Below are 22,036 nucleotides of genomic sequence, written 5' to 3'. Positions count from 1 at the left end.
CTAGCATGACCCCCAAAACTGGCAGTGTAATGAGATTTTTTGCATCTGTTGATAACTAAGCTCCCATTCAGCTTGACCTCATCTGTTATCAAGTTCCTATAAAAGAAAATAGAAAACTCAGCCTACTACAGGCAGATTATTAAAAAGAAGCAATCCACTGAGTGTTGATTCATGTACCCAGCTCCTTTTCTTGTCTGGCATAATTTGCTAGAGCAGCAACTTCAGTTTGAAATGTTGACATTTGTGCTCCTGTGTCTACCACAAAAATAAGCAAATATTTAAAAGGGCCCAAGGGAAAACTGATTATCAAATTTCCCTAGCTGTTTTCTGTGAGCCTTCACATCTAAACACACTCCATCCAGTGGCCATCCCTCACTCAGAACTGGTTAATCTGGTAAGTCCAGGTTCTGGAGTATCTAAAGGGACCAAAGTAAGTGTTGGACTCCTTAGAGGAGTGACTCATGTCCTTTGATCTTCAGTGGGAGTGTGCTGGCATTGTTCCTGGCAAAAGAAGCCAATACAAGTCTCGAGAGGTTGGTCTGGATAGGTTACCCCATAGTGGCTAAAGTTGTTTAACAGCTTGGACTTAAGATATTTCTCAGGTGGAATCTCAACTTCAGTCTCATGAAGTGCTTTTCACATGGCTGTTGTTGCTTCCCCCACCTTTTCAGGGGGGTCTCCTCCAATTAATCTCATTTCCAGAGGGAGTGAGACTGTTAGTGGAACCAAATCAGCTATAACTTCAGAAATTCCATTTTGTGCTGCAGCAACGATCCAGCACTGTGATACACCAGTAATCCTTAAATCACTCGGTGCAGGCAACACGTGGAGCAAGTGCACATCTGTCTTTGGATTTCTTTCCAGGTCGGGGTCAGCAGGCTTCTGCTTCTCACCCAGGAGCCACCAAACGTCCAAAAACTCCTCCCCTGCAGTTGGGGGGAGCAAACCTGGCCTCAGCAAAGCACCTGAAGCTTTTGCACATAGGCAATTGTTTGAGTCACTAACCATTAACAGTTCAGTCTCACAACTACTCAGTTTGCTTTTGAAACTATTTGGACCTCCTGCAACAGTATTTTATACAGTTCTGCAGATGCTTTCCTCATAGTGACTTTGTCATTCACTCTCAGATGACTGTGGAAGGACTTTTTGCAACACCAACAGCAATTAACAAAATCGGGAGGCACAGAAACATCCTGTAATTATTATTCACCAATCATTTTTTCCCAGCTTCCGTAAATTGGGAAGCAACACTTGGTCCCAGTCTCTGCACTGCTGTTCCTTCTAAAAATTCTAGATGCCATCTTTCTTCACCACCAGTATATATGGCAGAAGTGCCCTATAGAGCTTGGGGCTGTATCTTGTGAGTGTGCAGGCACTCATACTTCCTTCTGACAGCTCTCCTTTTCCGTCTATTCTGAGTATCTATTCTGATTCTAAACAACTCAGCTGTTGTTATTTTCTGGATGTGCTCTATATGTGTGTGCATGTTTGTATTGTGTATTCTAAAAAAAACCCATCTCTGGAGACAAATAGAGAAATTAGAGGAAGAGCAAAATCAAAATTACTCTTCCAGGTGTCTGCAGAAGTTACAAATTACCCATATTAATTCATTTGTAGTTTATTTTTAGTTCAACTTCCCCGAAACATTGTAAAGCTATTTTTCCCCAGTACAATGATTGTGTTGGTTTTAATTACATTTCTTCATGTTTTTAAAGGACAGCTATTTATATCGTGGAAGTACACATCAGTAAAATAAAACCTCAGGAGTGAAAAGGTCTTTGTGGTTGTGATATATTTCTGTGAAAGGTATTTCAAGCATTAATTATATAAGGCAGGGAATTATTGCATGAACAAACAGGAATGGCTTTGCTAATCTGTGGGTTATGTGAACACTTCCACTGGGAATTAAAAGGTTCTTTGCCTCTTTATTTTAGACAAATTAAATGGTTTGACAATTTCCTCATTCTTAATGTTGCATAAAACTGAAGTGAATTAAATAGCCACTGTAGTTAAAAATAAAAAGTAACAATTATAAGGATTGTGATTCAGTATATGTGTTATACCCTGAAGCAGATCTTCAGCAAAATCACTTTCGAAATCAAGATTCCTGTTAAAAAGTGCTTGACTTAAAATGACTGGACTGGGCAGAAGGTGAACTCAGAGCAAGAGACATCTAGCTCTGCCAACCTAAAAGGACAGTCTAGTGTTAGCTTTGCTTGGTGAAAGAAATGTTTGGGGTTGACTCATTTTAAACATTGGAGAGAATTTAATCTAACAGAAGTAAATATTAAAGCAGTCCTTGAATAAGTGCAAAAATTCAGTTTTATAAAGTTTTTGATTCTGTAGGGCCTGGATTCCTATTTATCACTCTTCTTTTTTTCTTTTTTTTAATTTAGGAAGGCAAATTAAGAAAATTAAGAAAATTGGTACAAACTCACTTTGTTTGGAGTTAGTCTGCATTTTTCAGGGAGAAGTACCAAAAAAAATTGTCCACTTCTGGTTGGGAAAAATTTATACCACCCTCAGTTGCTGTGGTCTCTGTGTGTATTCCAGTGCAGCTGTAGTAAACACTTTCTTTGTAACATTCAAATCTTGGATTTTTATCTCTGCGTTTTGAAGAACGATGGCTGTGCCTGTCCAAACCATTGGCAATGATGCAATGATTTCTCTTCTTCTTTTCTCAGTGCCAGTGCTAAAGCTGCTCCTCTGAACATTAACAAAGTCTCCAACAGCTTACTGAATTTTGGCCGAAAGCTCATTGCTCCGGCCATGGCTTCGGGTGGGGCAGTGGGCACTCCTGCTGGCGGGAGCAGCTTCCCTCCCTCTTCAGTGCCAAGCAGGAGCACAGTGGAAGCCCCTCAGCACCAGCATCACCACCAGCAGCACCACCACCACCACCAGTCACAGCAGCAGAGGATGATGAAGTCTGAAAGCATGCCAGTTCAGCTGGGCAAAGGTAAAGGGGAAACATGTGGCAGCACCATGACTGAGGGAGGTTTTGTCGTACATCTTCAGGGCTGAAGTTCTTGCTTCTATTGATTTTCATATCAGTGTGTACATATTTGGAGGAAACAGCAAAAAAAGTATTTTGTTAGGCAGGATGCCTATGCCAAGTACAACAGCATGGTTGCAGTGCAATACAGAATTAGATGTTATCTCAAGAATGTACAAATATTGTAAGAAGTTTTGAACTTCTAAAAATATATGAACCAGAAACTGCATCAGACAGGCCAACAAACTAATCATTACCATATGAAACATGAGTCAATTAATTTTTCAGATTTTTTAGATGCAACCTTTTTTAACTGGAAGACTAATTTCATACATGTTTTTCAGGTTATTGGCAAGAAATCACATGCATAACAGTATTAGCTAAATACATAATAATAAATGAAAGAAGTTAGAGAGTAATTCTTAATAAAGAAATTCTTATTCCCTTTAGAATGCGTGGAGCTTATTTAAGAAGTTATTTGAACCATAATATGAATTTTTCTTTTAATAATTTGTAATGACCCTCTGCAGTTATTTAGTAAACACTGCATCTTTTTCTTTAAGCCTTTCTTTCTATATTTCTTGAGAACAGCTTATTCAAACAACAAACTCACAAGCTCAGCTTTGATAGTTGTTTGCTATACTCTGCCACACTCAATGTAGGTTACTGCTCTTCATCTTCAGCCAGCCCATGGCAGTATGTGCTTTTCAAGGAGTATGTAGAGCAAAACAGTATCTGCTGCTTTTAACAGCTCATCCAGTGTCATGGTTCTGAGCTTGAGGGCTGGTGCTGGTTACCCTGAACCTTTGCATAGGATTGCATTTTTTTTTCACCAGATTGAAAGTGTAAAAGAAGGGATATAACACTTCATAGCTGAAGTTCGTGTTTTCTCGCTTTGCTGTACCACCCATATGGTCCAAAGGCCGTTTCATGATACATGGCATCCCCAGCAGACACTGAGGGAGCCAAACTGAAAGGTACAGCTGTTCTTTTGGAGCAGGCACATAGAGGCACTTCTGTAAGGGCCACTGCAGCTGCTTGGCAAAATCCAGATATGCAGCTTCTCTCAGTTATAGAAGAATCTCAAAACTTGCTCCAGCAAGGGTTTTACAGCATAGAGGTGAAACTGAAGTGCAGTGAAACTGATACAAATCCTGTTCACAACAATGGAAGTAAAATTAGGTGTAGAACAAAATTATTTACACTGTTTCAGAGACACTTTTTCTTTGCTTTTTTAAGAGTTTTCCATAGTTCTCTTATCACATTATTCTCTTTTCCCCTCTTGAGTTTAGAAGTGGTCCTTGGGTGGCTCTTTTATTTCCCTGCTTAATATAATAAAAGCACACAATTTGAAGCAATTCCTATAGATGGAATTGATTGGAGCTTAACCTTGATGTGGCTGCTAAAGGATGGCCTGTCATACGGGCCAATTAACATAATATCCTCAGGAAATGCACCTGATACTTTCCATGCAGGAATCAGAATAAAAAAATTGTAGTTATGTTTGGTCATTGTCATGTACAAGCTGTGCACATATTGCTTTATCAACAGGAATAGGGAGATTTGGTAAAGTTATGAAGAATGTATGATGTAGGGCACAAAGCATTTTCATGGTAAGTGGAAAAAACATACTGCAGCTTCCTCTTAGTGTATTCTGCCTATCCTTATTTGGTACAGCTTTTGCAAAGTAAATTAAGGGCAAAAAATGTAAATATACTATTTTAATAGGTTCAGATGACAGAGGTTTGTTTTACATATTAGTGCCATGCTTGTTGCTCCGGACCTGTACAGTTGTAAGTATTTTGCCTGTAATTGTATAGAAATTTCAAATTATGGCAGCTCTGTTTGCAAGTGCCATACTTTGTATTTTTAAAGAGACACAGAAAATAACAAAAGGAAATAGAAAGTATTTTAGAGGCTCCCCAGTGAATTCTCTCTGGAGTAAGTTTAAATGTTCAGCAAAAAAATCCCTATTTGCTCCACCATGGTGGAGACACACTAAAAAGTCTTTTGAAGCTTGCTGCAGACCTTTGTAAACAGCACAAGCTCCATCACACCTTAAAAGTAAGAAAAGTAAGAGTGAGTCTTTTATCCAATGTGGAGGACTGTAAAACCACCTCAAAAAAGAGCTGTACAGCAAATCCAGTGATTGAGGGCACTCTCCACAGCTATGAGAAGCTGCCAGTACTTCTATCCCAAGCACTGGAGATTCAGGATTTAAAATATATTCGTACTCTCAGAAGCTCTCGTTCCACTCATTTTTGTGCTGAACTTTTTAGCTTCTACACTGGCTTTTTTCTAGCTCTGGATTCTGCTGTAGGTTTTGATTATCTAAAAACTATTTGGCATGGTTTGGAAGTACAAGGCTCCCAATTTATTAACTAGCTGTCACTAACTGTCTCCTGTTCTTGTTCTTCCCTGTGTGTTCAGCTCTCCTCAGCCTCCTGGAGCCTGGTTATTTAGCTGAGGTAGGCAGAGACATGGATTTAGGATTTAAATTGAAAGACATTTGCAATTTCAGCTGATGTAATACTCACAGCTGTTCAGTCTGTGAACTTTGGCCTGTTATACAGGCCAAAGTGCTGTAAATCTAACAGGCATCAAGCCATAACATAAGTCATACATTTTTCTCTTACTGATCTTTTCAGGTTTTGAATGCTCAAGTAGTGTTGACAATTTAAATTAATATGTAGAGATTTATAAATCTGAAGAGATTAAATTAACTGGCTGATCTACTTTGTGAAGAAGCCCTTGGTAACAGAATACCTTGCAGGACTGTCAAAATAATCCTATCCCAGCTTTAACAGCTCTGTTTCTACAGAGTTACCACTCACTCAGAATTACCAGCTACCATTCATGCTGCCATACTCTAGATGAGGGATGATTGGGTTACATAATCCATTGTAATTATTTCTCACTCCAAAGTTTTGGTACTTGCTGAATTTCTGTAAGAAAAAAAAAAGCATATAATTTAGATAATGTAAATGGAAAAACAGCAGACTGAAAAAAAAAAAAAATCCAACCATAATTGCCAGCCTGTAATTCCAGATGAGTCTTCAGCATTACAAATCACAGCTGAACGAAGTAGCCAGACATCTAATTGGAAATTCAGTTCCTCCTAATAATATATTAGTCCCATTCAGCCTGTCCTCAGCACAGAAGATCAGGTATCATTACTGATTACTTATGCAAGGTAGCCTGCTAACAGAAGAGGGATTAAAACATTCTCTTTGATCCTGCACAGTGAAGTAATTCATTGGCACAAAAGTTGAATTCAGATATTGAGTTTATTGGATTTTCAGTTGAGGTGGTTATTTTGAAAGATTTGAAAAAATTGATAATGAAAAAAAATGGGAAAAAATTGCAGTCATTGCCCTGTATGTTCCAGTGGATCCTTCATCATTCAGAAACTGGATATTCTTTGATTACCAAATGGCAGTGTATTGCCAAGAAAAAAAAATCATTTCTCTTTCTCTTCTTCCCTGATAGTGCCAGATACAGTTTTCCTTCTAGGTCATTTCATGGTGAAACCCAAAAGGCTTTTGATTTAAATGCAGCTTTATCACAAGGACACGTTAGAGGACCAGTTAAAAGACAAAGTTCTGCCAAAACTGTATTTAAAGAGTTTCCAGGGTCCTCTTTGTTTTTGAGTTGATACTACTATGGTATTTGTTTTAACACAAACAGAATTTCTATAGTCAACATGTATGTCCTAAACAAATGATACCCCAATTTAGAATTATTTATAAAGTTAAATAATTATTTAGAATTATTTATTTATCTGTAGAAAATTAGTTTGCTTTTCATATGGATAAGGAAACTGTCCTTATTAATAGCAGAACTGAGCACAAATTAAAGGAGTAAAACACAGATTGACAAATTGGGGTTTTTTTCCTTTTTTAAAAAATATAAATATACATATTATTAGGCAATTATGAATTTTTTTTGACAGCAAGGATACAACTTCTGAGCTCCACAGTACAAGACAGACATGGAGTGAGTCCTGTGGAGGGCTCCAAAGAAAATTAGGGGGCTGGAGTACCTCATGAGAAAAGTGAGGGAGCTGGAACTGTTTGGCCTGGAGAAGAGAAGATAGACGGGATAGTATCTGAGGGGAGGTGTGAAGAGGGTGCAGCCAGCCTCTTCTTGGTGGTGCCAAGCAGTAGAACAAAAGGCAATGGGCAGAAACTGATGCACGCGAAATTTCAGCTGAATATGAGGAAGAACTTCCTTACTGTGCAAGACCTTGCCTTGGAACAGACTGCCCAGAGGAGATGTGGAGTCCCCTTTCCTGGAGATCCTCAAAAGCCATCAGGACACAATCCAGAGTAATGTGCCCTAGGGGACCCTGCGTGAGCAAGGGGCTTGGGCCAGCGGTCTTCCAACTTCGCATTCTGTTAAGCTTTCAAATAGCAGAATGACACTGTAAAGTGCCAGTGAAAAAAAGGTTTTGACTCTTCAGTTAAGTTTAGATTTTTATCTAAACCATCACCTAAAAGCACTGGGGTTCTGCAGCCTGTTACCCAGCCTTCCCGTTTCCTTTTGCCTGTCCCTACAGCTCTCTCTCACAATGTCCTTTCTGTTCAAAGCAGGGTGCTCCGGCTGAACCCCCCAAAGCTGCGGCTCTTCCCTCGGGCGAGCAGCAGCGGCGGGGCCTCGCTAACGCTGTTGTTTGTTTGCCAGGCGAGGCGGGCGAGGCGGCGCCGCCGGGGCCGGCCCAGGCCCAGCAGCACACCCCGGCCACCACAGGTAGGCCCGGGCGGCGCCCGCCCGCACTGCCACTGTCCGTCCACCGAGCGCCGCTGTTGTGCCGGGAGAGAGCTCGGCTCTCCGCGTCCCTGCCGCCCTCAGCGATCTGTGTCTCCGTGTGTGTGAGCGGCTGTGTGTGTGTCCGTGTCTGTGTGTCCGTGTCTGTGTGTTGAGTCTGTGTCTGTATGTCTGTGTGTGTCTCTGTGTGTCTGTGTGTGTCTCTGTGTCTGTGTGCATGTGTGCGCGTGTGTGTGTGTGCGTGTCTGTATGTGCGTGTGTGCCACGTGTGTGTCTGTAAGAGTGTGTGTGTCTCTGAGAGTGTGTGTGTGTCTCTGTGTTGTGTGCGTGTGTCTCTGTGCATATGTCTGTGTGCGTGTGTGTCTGTGTGCATGTGTCTGTGTGTGTCTATGTGTGTGTGCGTGTCTGTGTGTTCGTGTGCATGTGTGTCTGTGTGTGTGCGCGTGTCTGTGTGTGTCTCTGTGTGTGTGTGTTTGTGTGCGTGTGCATGTGTGTCTGTGTGTCTCTGTGTGTGTGCGTCTTGTCTGTGTGTCTCTGTGTGTACGTGTCTGTGTCTGTGTGACTCTGTGTGTGTGCGTGTGTCTCTGTGTGTGCATCTGTGTTGCTCTGTGTCTGTGTCTGTGTCTGTGTCTGTGTCTATCTGCCTGCATCTGCATATGTGTATGTGTGTTTGCGTGTGTGACTGTTTGTGTCTCTGTGTGTCTTGTTCATGTGTGTGGTTTTGTGTGTGTCTCTGTGCGTCTGTGTGTGTCTCTTCACAGGCATCAGCCGAGCATCAGCATGTGTCTGTGCTGCAAACCTCTATGCTCTTGCCCTTTGTATCCCATTTCCCACTCTGTCATGGGGGCCAGTTCCACCATCATTGTCCCTTTTAGCTGCATTAGTTCCCTCTTTTTATATTTGGGGCAGGTATTTTGGGCCGAACATCTTCTGTCATGCACTCGACTATCAGGGAGCTTACCTGCCTTGGCTGAAATAAAAAGTATATGGATTTGTGTGATGAGGTGGTTTGAATGAATTTTGAAAGTGCTGGAAGTCTTTGTTCCAATATCACTGTAGGAGAAAAAGGGAAACTAATTTATCTGAAAAGTTTTATAAAACTCATCTCATTCTTTTTGCAAATTTTAATACCCTACATCCTCACTATGGCAAATACAGAACAGATGAGCAGATCTGAATGGTTTTGAATTATATATGGTGCCATACTTCTGTTCTTCTTGGTATCTTTTTCCTTGCTCTTCTTATAACTATGAAAGCTAGTCTTTTTCTCTGTAGGGACCAAACAGAATGAGCCATCAGTTTTGTATGTCTTTTTTGCATGTTCCTCTGATTTTTCATGTGTTTTATCAGGGATCACCAGTGTTCTTGGTTATATCCCCCATAACTTAACTCAAACTTAGTAAGACCTGAAGCTCACTTTCCTTTCATTGTAAGTCTTCTCCTCCTTGCCATCACCTTTTACTTTATTATGCAGCCAAATTATTGACCACATTAAATTTAAATTATCATTCATTGCAAGAATCAGAGGTCTCCACAATACCAACAAGTTGGTCCCTTTTTCCACTGCCCCATCTGTGTTTTCCAAATGGTTTTGAGGCAGAGCATTTCTCACCCTGGGGTCAGTTCCAGTATCATTAGCAACGGGCAAGTAGTGAGCCACTTAGAAGCCAGCCCATGGAGATAACATTGCTCCTTTTTGCCTCAGAAATGGATGTATTTTTAGTGTGTGACATCCTGTGTGTCATTACTGTGAACTATTTATACATTTCAGAATGCATATATATATATATACACATATATATATATTTGTATAATTTATGTGTGTGTGTGTATGTATGTGTATTTATATATATATATATATATATGTGGTTTTGGGGGTTTTTTTGAGACATCCTACACAGTAATGTATTTTGACTACTGCATATGTCAGGGATGCTTACGTATTTGTTCTGTGTGCTTCATAAGCATGTATTTTTTATTTCCATGTTCATGGGGTTTCTTCAGCCTGTTTTATATAGGCTTTAGGACCTTCTGGTATATGCTTAGATGGTCACAGATTACATTTCTCCAATGCTTTTTAAGGAGCCATAATGGATTTATCTGTTATTGACAGAATGAGCAGACGAAAATGAAGTTTTGATTCAGTGGTGTTCCCAGGTTGCTGATTGAGCTGCTAAAGAAGGATACAAGTTTAGTTTTTAACTGTACTTTATTGCAATCTTTATGCATTTTGATTCTGCATGAAGGGCAAGACTTCTTTTTTCTTTTTCCTTTTTTTTTTTTTTTTTGAGGAATAATACAAAATTAGAAACTCTGTCCCATTACCTTCTTGTCAAGCTATTGAGAGAGCAGAATGTACCACACTGCACATTAAGAAAGATGTAAAACCAGTGACACAGAACAGTGAAGGCACAAATGGTATTTGTGTCACTGTCCCAAGATCCCAAAATCTGTGTGTTAGTCTACAGTGTTGTTTCCAAAGTTATATGATGGTTGTTAATACCTCAGTGCACACATGGTACATCTAAAGGACTTCAGAAGCAGCGTAGTCACTCAGTTAGGTGTTGTTGCAGCAACTTCCTTAAGAGTTGGACTCGATGATACTTGTGGGTCCCCTCCAAGTCAGAATATTCTGTGATTCATTATATTTCTTATATTTCTTGTTGGGAAAAATCATAAATGTATTTTTTCTTTTTTCTTCTTTTTTTTTTTTTTTTGACATTAAGGAAAACACATACAATTGGTGTGACCTGTCTTTCAGCTATCTTATTTGCAGTTGTAAAAACAGTTACTCCTCTGGCAATTAGAAAAGCCGATCACAATCCAAGGATCCTGCTTTATGAGTTGCAGCACACTGTAATTATTCATAAGTGCTGTTCTTTCTGTCTTAATTCTCAGTTGTATCCCCAAATAATCCATGTTATGGCACTGTTCATAGGGTTGGATGCAGAAAAAAAAAATAGTCTTTCCTAATGATAATTTCCCCAGATTTGCTTATTCATGCAGAAGGATCAGGTACATCCTAACCTTTATTCTTACTTGGGTACCAAACATACAGATACAATATTTTTGTCACTTCTGATTTACTGTATCTCTATCTTAGTTTAACTAAATCTTGTATTGCTCTTATTTTTTATTTTCATTATAGTATTTGTAGGCCATCAGAACCAGATTGTTCAAAGCTCTTGGTGTTACTTGAGAAAATTCCCTTTTAGGGCACTTGCATTATTCTGTCCACAAAATCTTGTTTGGTTATGCTAGTGGTTGCATATTCTGTTCCTCTGAACTGTGAGCCATCTTTTGAATTGTAACTGTTTGCAGTGGCCATGAGGACACTTCTCTGTCTTTTCAATTTTTTACTATATTTTTGACATTTTTTTCCTTAGGGCTGAAAGACAGAATATAGAAAAAAAATATTCCCACATCATTTTTTCCATTGTTTTACCAAGCTGTGTTATTTCACATGTGTAGGTTCCTCAAATATATTTAAAGTGTTCTTCTCTCAATATTATCTGTGAATTTTTATCACATAATCTGCTTATTTGCAGGTGAATTGTGTTAAGTCCAGGTCATACAGTGAAGACTATGTGAAATATACAAATTGCTCATTGTTTAACTATTTTTTGTTTGTTTTTTTAATCTTCACCCTATAGGGAACATATCTTCTTATTACTAGGATGGTAAAGAGAGACTATTTCATCTGATATGTACCTAATAAATATTTTTCTGTTGCACTTTACTCTGACCACCAAATAATTTTCTTTTTTTTTCTTTTTTTTTTTTTACGTTTAGCATTTATATTGGCTGCTCTGGCTTAGCTGTGTGAACTGCTTTTATAAAAGCTTTATTTGGTAAAATATGTGATTCCATCTGTTCCAAAACTATTTTTAAGTTTACCTACTTCAAAAACACACTTCCATTTGCCACTATGAAATGCATGAAAAGTCGTTTTTCTTACATAAAGGCAACTGTAAGGATGACAATGTTGCCAAGTGACATGATTTTATCCTAAAATTAGAAATTTTCAAAAAATTTCCTTGCAACCAAATTATTTCTGGTGTTTTCCATGCAGTGTTTTCTCCTTTTTAATCTCCAGAATCACTTACAGTGTACATGATTAATGCATATCCCATTTTTCTATAAAATGGGAAGGCAAAAGTTAAGTGAGATCTACAAGAGCCTCAGTCTCATGCACTTTTAAGGAAGCTCCTCAGATTAGGTGGTAGGTAGTAAGTGCCTGGAGGAGGACTGTGAAGAAACAGAAAAATCCAGTTGAATGAAGTTGGTGGGAAGTAAAGAATATGTGAAGAAAAAAGTTAGAATAAGAGGTTGCAGAAGAGGCAGTGTGGAAGGATCTGAGGAAGAGATGGAGGCAGAGAGGAAGGTCCACAGAAGCAGGGCATAAAATGTAGGAGGGTTATGGGGGAGGTGAGCAGAATGAATAAAGAAACAGAGAATGAAGGACAAGATGGGAAGCAATTTATATGAGTTTTCTTCTAGAAAACGTTCAGCGTATTAAACCCAGATCCTTTCTTGGGTCTTGTCATTTAAGGTTTGTTTATTCACATGTAATGTTTTGTTATTTGCTAGTTCAGTCTCTTTGCATTTAACAGTCTCCTCTCTTTATTTACAGATAAATAAATCTGTATTTATTCCGTTAAGAAAATGTGAATGATTTAATTGTAGAGGATCATACTTAATGCTATAGATGGTAACATGAAAGCACACCAAAAACAGAGGAAAGGAAAAGGAGAACATAAACCCTTTCGTCAGAATAGCCATCAAATAAGAGACAGGGAGAATTCTTGAGCGTTAGCTTTATGTGCTGTTTAACGTTTTTCCAGAATGGAAAACTCTACAATTTCATGGAGTCATTCTAGCTTGACTTCATCATACACATGATAAGAAGATTTTTTTAAACTAGCGTCTGTCCTAAGGCAACATTTTTGTAGTGAAAGTTGATAAAAACTGACGTACTGGGGTTTTTTTCCTACTGGAACTAATGAAAACAAAGTTTTGATTTAAACATTTGAAAACACTTTGTAAGCCTCAACTAGAAGAAAACTAGCCTTATCAGAGGCTGCCTGATGCATACACTGCCATGGTGAACCAGCCCAGGCTTCTCCCCAGCTGTCCTCACTATGATAGTGGACAATGCTGAATTCATTTCAAAAGCTTCATGAAATGACAAGAGGTAACTATTCAGTAGACTTATCAAAGTGTCTGTTAGGTGGAAGTGGCCTTAAAATTTGAGGCATGAGAGGTTATGTTCTTTTCCAAACTCAAGTTACTTTTTTTCCTGCTTAAAGTCTAAATATTGTGATCTAGATCTTCAGTGTCCAACCCACTTTTGGAATCTGAAGTTCTTGTTGTTAGCATTCTTTGCCAAGTTTGATAGTTGGAAAAAACAATTTCCATCGTAGTGTTGATGACATCAGATTTTTTTGTTATTATTATGAGATGGTACTTTGCTCATTTTGCCACACAGGCAAAATGAAGTTCCTCAGTTTGTGGGTGTTTTAATATAAGTGTGTGTGTGTGTATGTATACACACACATCATTTAGCCTTTAGCATATATATACACAAAGATTTTTTGTTCTTCTCTCATACAGAAGTTAAGTTCCATGTGAGAACAGTCCTTCAATCTCTCAGTGCATGCTGACACACTTCAACATTTCATTCTGTGTTGGGCTGTCTGTGACTCTCAGTCAATGTCAGTTGAGACAAAGAAGTATTTGTGAGAAAAAGGAAATGCCCATTGATTAACTCTTTTGGTTTTTTTAAACTTGCTTTGCAGGCCAAAGTTCAAAAAACATCAGTTCATCTCCAAGCATAGAGAGCTTGTCTGGAGGACGTGAATTTACAGGATCTCCACCTTTGTCTGCATCAAAAAAGGATTCCTTTTTCAGCACCATCTCCCGCTCACGTTCCCAAAGCAAAACTATGAGCAGAAAAGAGTCGGTGGGTTCTTTTAACTTTTGAACTATTTTAATGTCACACTGCCTTAACTTACTCATTAGAGACACTCATTTCTTCCATACATTGAGCCCTTGCACTTGGAAATGTTTCCCTAAGCACGCATTAATGGCCAAAGCAGAAATAAGCTATTTCAACATTTTGTGTTGAGTGATGTCTCCATTATGGCTTCCGTCCCATTATCCTGCCTGAAATGAAACTGTGCAAGTGCCTGTTGCCTCTGAGAAAGACAAGAGAAGTCCTGTAAGATTTTTTGCTTTATTAGACTTTTACTGTAGTCCTGAAGTTAATAAACAGTTCAGTGGGAAGCTTGAATGCTCAGCAGATCCAAACATGTCCATCTGTTATCCCTGAAATTCCTTAATACATCAGAGGTTTCCCAGTGTCTGTAGCATCTGTAGTCTGCAGTCACAGTTCTATTTCTTGTGCAGCTCTGACCTTCTATTTGGTCACAAGAAGCTAGTATTTAAACAGATTGTTTTCATCCAAGAAAATCAGCTCTTATCATGGGTATGTTCCAAAGAAATTCTCATCCCATCCAAGATATTTTAGGAGTACTACTTTGATAAACTAGGTATGCCATGGCACATGAGGATTCTTGTTTATTCTCTATACACATTTCCCTTTATGTCTCTGCTGACTAGAAAACAGTTACATAGTAGATGTAATAAGTTGTATTTTTTTTGTAAGTTGAAGGCACAGTGGTTTTCTCCATTCTTTTTTCAGAAATGTAGGCTCATATAACTGCCTATTGATTTCAATATGTAGGAATTGTAATAGCCAAATTTCTGTTACAGCATTCTTCAGGTGTTCAGAGCTAACACTGCACAGAAATTTCATCTGCACTTCTCAGTGGTTTTTACTCTAAACAGCAGAATCTTTATTAATAGTCACATCATGTTTTCAGTTTGATATTCAAAACGTTCTAATGAAATGCACAACTTTGTGCAACTTTGTTCAGTTTTTGTTCACTGAATGAGAGTGTTTAATTCTTGTTCCAAATGTTTTTCTGTTGTCTAAAGAAAAGCTGTGTTTTGTGGTTAGTCAACAAGAAGCTATAATTTTGGTTTGTGACCATTTAAAACATGTTGAATTTAATTTAAAGCTAAAACAACAATTTAATTTCTTTCTGCTTGTCCTCATGAGTTGAAGAAAAATAAATACAGCAGTATTGAACTTCACTTTTTATGTGGCTTTACAAGATCTAAATACAGCTTTCATTTGCAACTTTTATCCAGGCCAGAACTTGGGGGTTTTGCACCAGTAGAGTTGAAGAATAATTCCTCCATAGTCCTCTAACAGGAGACAGGAGAATTTGCCATTATATATTCATACTTAATTAAAATCCATTTATTATTAACATGTTTTTTCAGGTAAATAATATCCCAATTTTAGGGTATTCTATTAATGCTTTCATGAAGAATTTTGGATAAAGATTTATGCATTATATCAGATTGTTGTCCTTATGATAATTTTTAGGGGTTTGGTAATCATGATAAATCGGGGCATAAATTTTCAAAATAATTCTTTCAACTGTGATCTGTAATTTATATTTTAGCATTTTATGATTAAACAGCTAGAAAAGGCTTTAGCTAACAAAATCCATTTCCTTGGGTTCAGTTTTTGACTAACCCTTAATATAGGCAAACGGAATTTGTAGCAGATCCAAGAGAAAAAGGTGTGTTTAAATCTATTTTCTGTTGCACAAGAGAATGTTCATTTCTGTTTGCCTGTAAATTTCATGGTACTTCATTTTCCACATAGAGTAGAAGACCCCCAAAAAGTTCTTCCTGAGGTCTTGAAGTAGTTGCATCAATAGTATTGAGTTGAACAATTGCTTCATTTACCGCTGTTTTCTGGAAGCAAAAGGCTTAAAAATATAGTGGATCCACATTGTTTTATTTATCAAACTGAACTGGTTTACATTTTTAATCTTATAATTATACAGATTATGTTATTAAGTATTAGGGAAATTACCTTTGTTGGAACATTGCCATGCATCAATCACTTTATAAAAAGATGGTTTTAAAATCACTTATTCTTGGTGTGGCAGATGAAAGATAATCCGTTTTCTTTTCATCCTTGTGTCTCTAATACAAGCTCTTTCCAAACAAAGTGGAAATTGAATACATACATAAAAATATATCCTTTAACATGCAGTTAAAATAAGTGATTTTCACAGACCAGAGGGCACTACTGTAATAGTATCATGGGATGGACAGGAATGTCATTATCACCGATTGCACCTGGAATGCTGTGTCCAGTGCTGAGCTCCCCAGTACAAGAGAGATGAGGGCATACTGGAGAAAGTCCAGGAAAGGTCCAGAAAGGTGATGAAGCGACTGGAGCATCTCTCCTGTGAGGAAAGGCTGAGAGAGCTGGGATGATCAGCCTAGAAAAGAGAAGGCTCAGAGGGGATCTCTCCAGTGTGTGTCAGTATCTGGAGGGAGGGTATAAAGAGAACAGAGCCAGGCTCTTTTCAGTGGTGCCCAGTGACAGGACCAGAGGCAATGGGCACCAGCTGCAACACAAGAGGCTCTGTCTGATCATCAAGGAAACTTTTTTTTTTTTGTTCTTGAGAGCAGCTGAGCACTGGCATGGGTTGCCCAGGCAGATTGTGGATTCTCTATGCTTGGAGATATTCAGAAGCCATCTGGACACTAATCCTAGGCAGCCAGCTATGCTTGGTGGCCCTTCTTGAGCGTGGGTCAGGCAAGATGAGCTTCTGAGATCCCTTTCAACTTCAGCCATTCTAGGATTCTGTGAGAGCATATACTCACAGAGGAATGTGGCATGTCTAAATTTTTTCTTTCCTAAAGCCAGTCCAACAAGTTGGGCTTTATCTGTGAGAGTTGCGATCAAAATTTATACTTAATTTGTTTCATTGCCTCCAGGACTAAAATGTGTCCATTTCTCATACTAAGGCCTTATAAAGATTAGTAACATTTGGGTTCTATTTATTCTTCTACGTATTTATTTCCCCTCAGATGCAAAGATCAGTGGAGTGACTTATTTCTGTTACCAGAAACAGATGTCCCCTGTTTGAAATGAAATGAATCTACAGCCTCAGGGCTGAATGCACAATATCAGTACATGTTTTGGCAGCCCATGGCATGCTGATGTTTTTGACATTACTGTTGAGTGGCACAAAGCTGTATGTTAATGTGAGGTCCACCAAAAGGGTTTGTAAGCCTGTTTTGTGCCCAGTGTTGAGAGGTTCCCTGCTCCTTTGTATCCTTTGTGGCTTTCTGACAGGAATAACTTAAGCAGCAGTTTCTGGAGCTGTCTTCCCATAAACAAATACAGGAATTTTTAATCTGTAATGCACTCTAGTGCCCACTATCTTCTGAATGGCTCAGTCTCACTGGAATAAAATCCTACAAAATTTCCTCTCCCAGCCTGCCTACTGCCCTCTGCTTTTCAGTGGAGTTGTGAAAAAGGGTGAATTTGTGGTCCATTTATTTCTCATTGTGTTTCATTTATGACTCCAGAAATCGTTAAAGAAAGTCTGCCCCTCTTTTTAGCAAATAGCAAAGCTGCTTAGACGTTGATTCTGGCAAATATGGAGAGCTGATCCCAGTTTCTGGCAGAGTAGTCTGTAAATTGCTTTCAGACATAGGGATGTGCCAGAGAGCAAACTTCTGAGTCAAACGATATAAACATTTTTAAAACTTTCTTTAAAAAGAAAAAAAAATTTGGGAAAATGTGGATTTGACTGAAAATAAAGTTTTGATTTGGAAAAACTTGGTGTTTTAATAAGTAAATTTCTACATAAAAGGTTTCATCTTAAGAAAAATCAAATTACCCATTTGGAAAATACATTAGTTAAAAAGTTCCCAAGAGGGAAACATTTCTAAGGAAAATCTGGAGCAGTTTATTTTCTTTACTAAAATAATTTACAAACATGGTCAGTTAGAATCCTTATTTCTTCACAAAAATATCCTGAACAGAAGTGTCATGCATTATGCTGGTTCTGATTGCACAGACTTTTTAATTAAATCAAATTTGACAACATATGCTATTGTCCCCACCAGCGTGTATAAACAACTGTTACTGTCTGTGATTTATGTAGCTAGTCTGACTGGATTGAAGTTAGTTATTGGTACCCCTACAGGTTAGAAAATTAATGTATGCCATTATTTTCAATTAAATAGGCATCTGCTGTGGTGATTTAAGAGCCTGAGTTTAAGCATACAAACTTGACAGTTCTGCTCAAGCAGAAGTGGTATATGGAAACCAACAAGATAATAAGATAAATACTAGACAACCACATAAAGAAAACCCTGTATGCAAAAATTCCTTTGAAGAAGAGTATGCCTTTTGTGCATGGTACACATCTTGGAGATGGTTTTTATTACCATTTATCTTTTCCCTGACTGTTACTTCTTAAATTTCTTTGGCATGTTTTAAGCAAAATGCTTGTCAGTTCAGACTTACAATGCCAAACATTTATTTGGAAGTACAAATGCTATGATGAAATGTCCTTTTTTCGTTAAGCATCATAAAATGTGCCCAGAATAAGTTAGTTTGTCTGTGTACATCAGCCAATTCTTGATCAGTATATTGGATTTGTTAGGCCTGAAGTTAAAGACATGTTCATTATTCTCAATGCCATCAAGTTTAAAATACTATAATGCCTTAATGTTTAACTGTAGTTTATACTGGAGGACATATGTCTTCCTTATTCTGATGTGACAGGCCTATCCAGACACACCAAAAAAAAGGCAATTTATTTAATATTCCAGTGCCTGTCTAATTTTAGGGTTAGATGAAAACAATATTAAATTTCAGATGCTGACAGGTCACATGAACAGAGTTCGTAGAAAAACCTCTGAGATATTTTGGAACTATGGTTCTTTTCTTGGTTGCCTTCCTCTGGCTTACATGACATCCTGTAACTCAAATGAAAGAGCAGAAAACAGTGGAAGAAAAAATAAGTTGCCTTTTATAGTTTCTATTAGAAATACTTGCAAGTTTCTTATAATTTAGTAAAGCAACAGCTGTATGCATGAGTGGCAGCTTTGAATCCTAGAGCTCCTTATCTCTTTTGGAGTGATTCATTTCAGGGAAAAGAAACTGCACTGTGATAAAAACAGGAAGTTAATTGCTTAGGAAAAAAAATATGAATAAAAAACCCAAGAGGCTCTGCAGTGCTTTTTCTGTCATATTATGAGCAATAAATACGTATAGAGAACAGACCTGTGGGGCCATTTGGAATATTTTTAAAATGTCAGTGTAAACTTATCTTTCTCTGGTACAAAAGATTCAGATACATGTAGGTGAATAATACTTTCCAGTAACTTCTGCACAGAAGCAGAATGATAACACTTGAAAAAAGGCAGTAAGAACATTAAAAATTATTGGGCAGCCTTTTGTAACTGCCAGAAAGAATTTAAAAATTACCAAAATCATGAGACCATCAGCAACGTTGACAAAAGGATCAAAGCGACTGAGGACACAAGAAGTGTGACACTTCACAGCAATCATGCTACCAGCAGAGGTACAGAACTTGCTCTGTCCATCCTCTTTCCATACATTAATCGTGAATGTTTCAGCAACCCTGTGGCAAAGAAAAACATATCAGAGGGTCTGTGTTGGTAGCTTGAGCTCCCCATTTTCCTTTTCAGTGGGAATTTCATTTCTTCATCCTGCTTTTTTAAGATAATAGCATGAAATTACTGTCCATTTCTGTGCAGAGCTGAGAGACCTGCACTGAACTCTCAACAAAAACATGGATGTGGATGAGACACGTGCCTCTAAACCAGGCTGTTGTTTTATTTGGGAGTTTTTTGGGCAGAAAGGGTTTCTGTGTTTGGAAGATTTTTTTTTCCCCACTGGAATAGGTTGTGGCTATGCATTTGATAACTTGATTCTTTATTTTTGTCTGTGTTTTGTTAAATCAAACAATATAAAAACAAGAAGACTTGTACTTCTGTTATTTTAACAGTGTAGTATAAATTATGTGTATTTATATGCAAAATCACTATATTTAAGTTTTACCTTCCTTAAACTCTGAAAAATTAGATCCTTAAAACCCTTAAATAAATAATCCTCCTCTAGTCTACATCCTCAGTCATGTTGGGAATCATAGCAAAGGTCAGATACATCCATCCTGACCAGAGGAGGATTTAGTGAAACTATATTGCAACTGATGCTTTAAAAAAATCTAAATGAGTATGAGTTTAATAAAGGTTGTGCTTTGGAAGGCCTTCAGAAAGGACTGTTTATGTTGAACTGTGTGTATTAAAAAGTTTATTGAGGCAGTAAAATCAAGAAGCATAATTATGTAAGTGCATAACACCTAATCAACTCTTTCATTAAGGTTCAAGTAAATATGTTAGTGTTTCTCTGTTCTCATTTCTCTTACCTTTGCCACAGTGGGCTTATGCAGTCTTAAAGGCCAGCAATGTGTGTCACAGATGGACAGAAAGTCCCTCAGATGTCATAGTGAAATGTAATGGAAGATAGGGGATTTTCATTTGCCTGTGTGTTTATTTATAACTATTTCCAAAATGCTTACAGCCATACCATCTAAATTAATGTATCCATTTTATTATTTATGAAGAAATTTTCCAATATTCTTGAATCAACAATCTCAACAGCAGCACTGAGAGAGGCCTTTTATCAGCATTTCTGTTCAAAGGGGTAATTTCTAGTACCCTGCAGCTCTTTCTCTTCTTATCTATTCCCTTACCAAGTGGAATACTACCTATTCATACATACTCAGCTGTTCAATGCCTACCCATCCACAGTGAGTTATGCCCAGCTTTTTGCATTTCTGTGGATCTTGCAGATTTTTATGGGTTTCATTTTTAAACTGTCTCTTGGCAGTCCCACAGCGCAGTGCCAGCAGGTGGACTTGTGCAGGCAGCAGGTAGATAAGTCTCCCATGTCTTGTGTCTGCTTGCAGAAGAGATTTCTTTGCATCCCTGCTTTCTTTGTCTCCAGGCAGGAGCTTTCTCCATCAGTCGTATTTCTCCTTCCCCATCTTCCTGCCTAGGAAAAATTGTCTGACCACAGAAGCGGAATATTTTTAAGAGGAAAATGTACCCAGGTTAAATGAAAACAAGCCCTTCCAATGCCCCAGTAGTACAGTTCTTGGTTTCCAGCTCCGAACAGTGTGACTGCTGCCTCTGGAACCTGTTCCAATAATAGGTTCAACAGTGGGAGCTATTTGGAAAATTCCCAAGCCCAAGGTCCTCTGCCACTAGCATCTCCAGGCAAGGTGGGATGTGGAAACTAAGGTGGCAAATTGACTTTGAACTGTTCAAGATGGAAATTCAACAGCAGGACCTGGTGATTAGAAACTGTTAGCTAGAGTTTCAGCTATTTTCAGGACTTTAATTGAAATTAAATACATCTGTCAGATTGTAGGGAGATTCTCTGAGGCACCCCTTTCATTTTCTTCCAAATTTTTATATATATTTTAGCCTTTTTTTAAGATACAGTAAATCAAAGAAATTTATAGTCATACATCAATGCAATAAAATAGCTATTTTGCCTCAAAGTCACCAATCTAAATAGAGTTTATAAATAAATATGGATGGTAAATAAATATTGTTTATATGTAAAGAATAATAAATAAACTAGGAGGCAAGGAAGAGGATAGTTATTCCACTTTGGAAGAAGAGAAATAATTTACTACAAATTCTTGTTTCTTATATCTCAAGAAAGCTACAGATACATAATGCAGTAAAATAGTAATTTTTCTTGCATTTTGAAAGTGTGGATCTCCTCAACAAATGCTAACTCTAGAATGCTAGAAATTTCGATGTTGGAAGAGACTTCCTGGGTTATTGGTTATACAGAGTCTGAGCTGCAGCCCCTTTCAGTTTTGTTGGGGCTTGATCTCTATTTTGAAGGGGAATGTTATGTACAGAAATTCTTATTCTTTTATTCCTTTATTATAATTTCTTGGTTCTGTTTATGTGTGCATAGCTTGGAGAAGCTTCGTGAGATGCCATTGCTTACTGTGTTGTTATAGAGATCATGCACAGGAAATAAGGATGGTACCAATGCCCAAAAATATGTGCCTTTGCAGGTGAATGCCTGCTAGCATTTTAATTTATTGCCAAATTTGTCTTGGTCTCATTCTACTTGAACATTTTTATCTGTATTATAAAATTCCTTTCTTGTCTTTGATACTTGTTTTCAGTCTGATCCCTCTGAACTAAATAACTTTTTGTTGTTGCTGTGTTGGTACATAACCTGATTTAGGCTTGGCTCTTTGGAGCCACAGTGGTTATTTTGTTGGCCTTTCCTTCATTTTTTGTTTTATTTTCTTATTTTTTCTCAGTCCC

At 38.0% G+C, this 22,036-nt stretch overlaps 1 protein-coding gene across 5 annotated transcripts in view; it reads left to right on the top strand.

Annotated features, from left to right (window-relative positions):
* TBC1D5 (TBC1 domain family member 5) overlaps nucleotides 1-22,036 on the top strand; it is a 316,256-nt gene that overhangs the window by 260,238 nt on the left and 33,982 nt on the right. For 4 of the 5 annotated variants that reach the window (XM_041466381.1, XM_041466380.1, XM_041466379.1 and 1 more), the window contains 3 exons: nucleotides 2,685-2,956; nucleotides 7,676-7,741; nucleotides 13,558-13,721. In XM_041466381.1, coding sequence (XP_041322315.1) covers nucleotides 2,685-2,956; nucleotides 7,676-7,741; nucleotides 13,558-13,721 — 502 coding nt within the window. The remainder of the gene's footprint in view (nucleotides 1-2,684; nucleotides 2,957-7,675; nucleotides 7,742-13,557; nucleotides 13,722-22,036) is intronic. The other variant, XM_041466383.1, reaches the window with a different exon arrangement.

The sequence above is a fragment of the Pyrgilauda ruficollis genome, unplaced genomic scaffold (assembly GCF_017590135.1).
Source record: "Pyrgilauda ruficollis isolate IOZ18807 unplaced genomic scaffold, ASM1759013v1 scaffold2, whole genome shotgun sequence".
NCBI lineage: Eukaryota > Metazoa > Chordata > Aves > Passeriformes > Passeridae > Pyrgilauda > Pyrgilauda ruficollis.
Note: the sequence above shows the minus strand (reverse complement) of the source record. Positions and strands in the feature narration are given on the sequence as shown.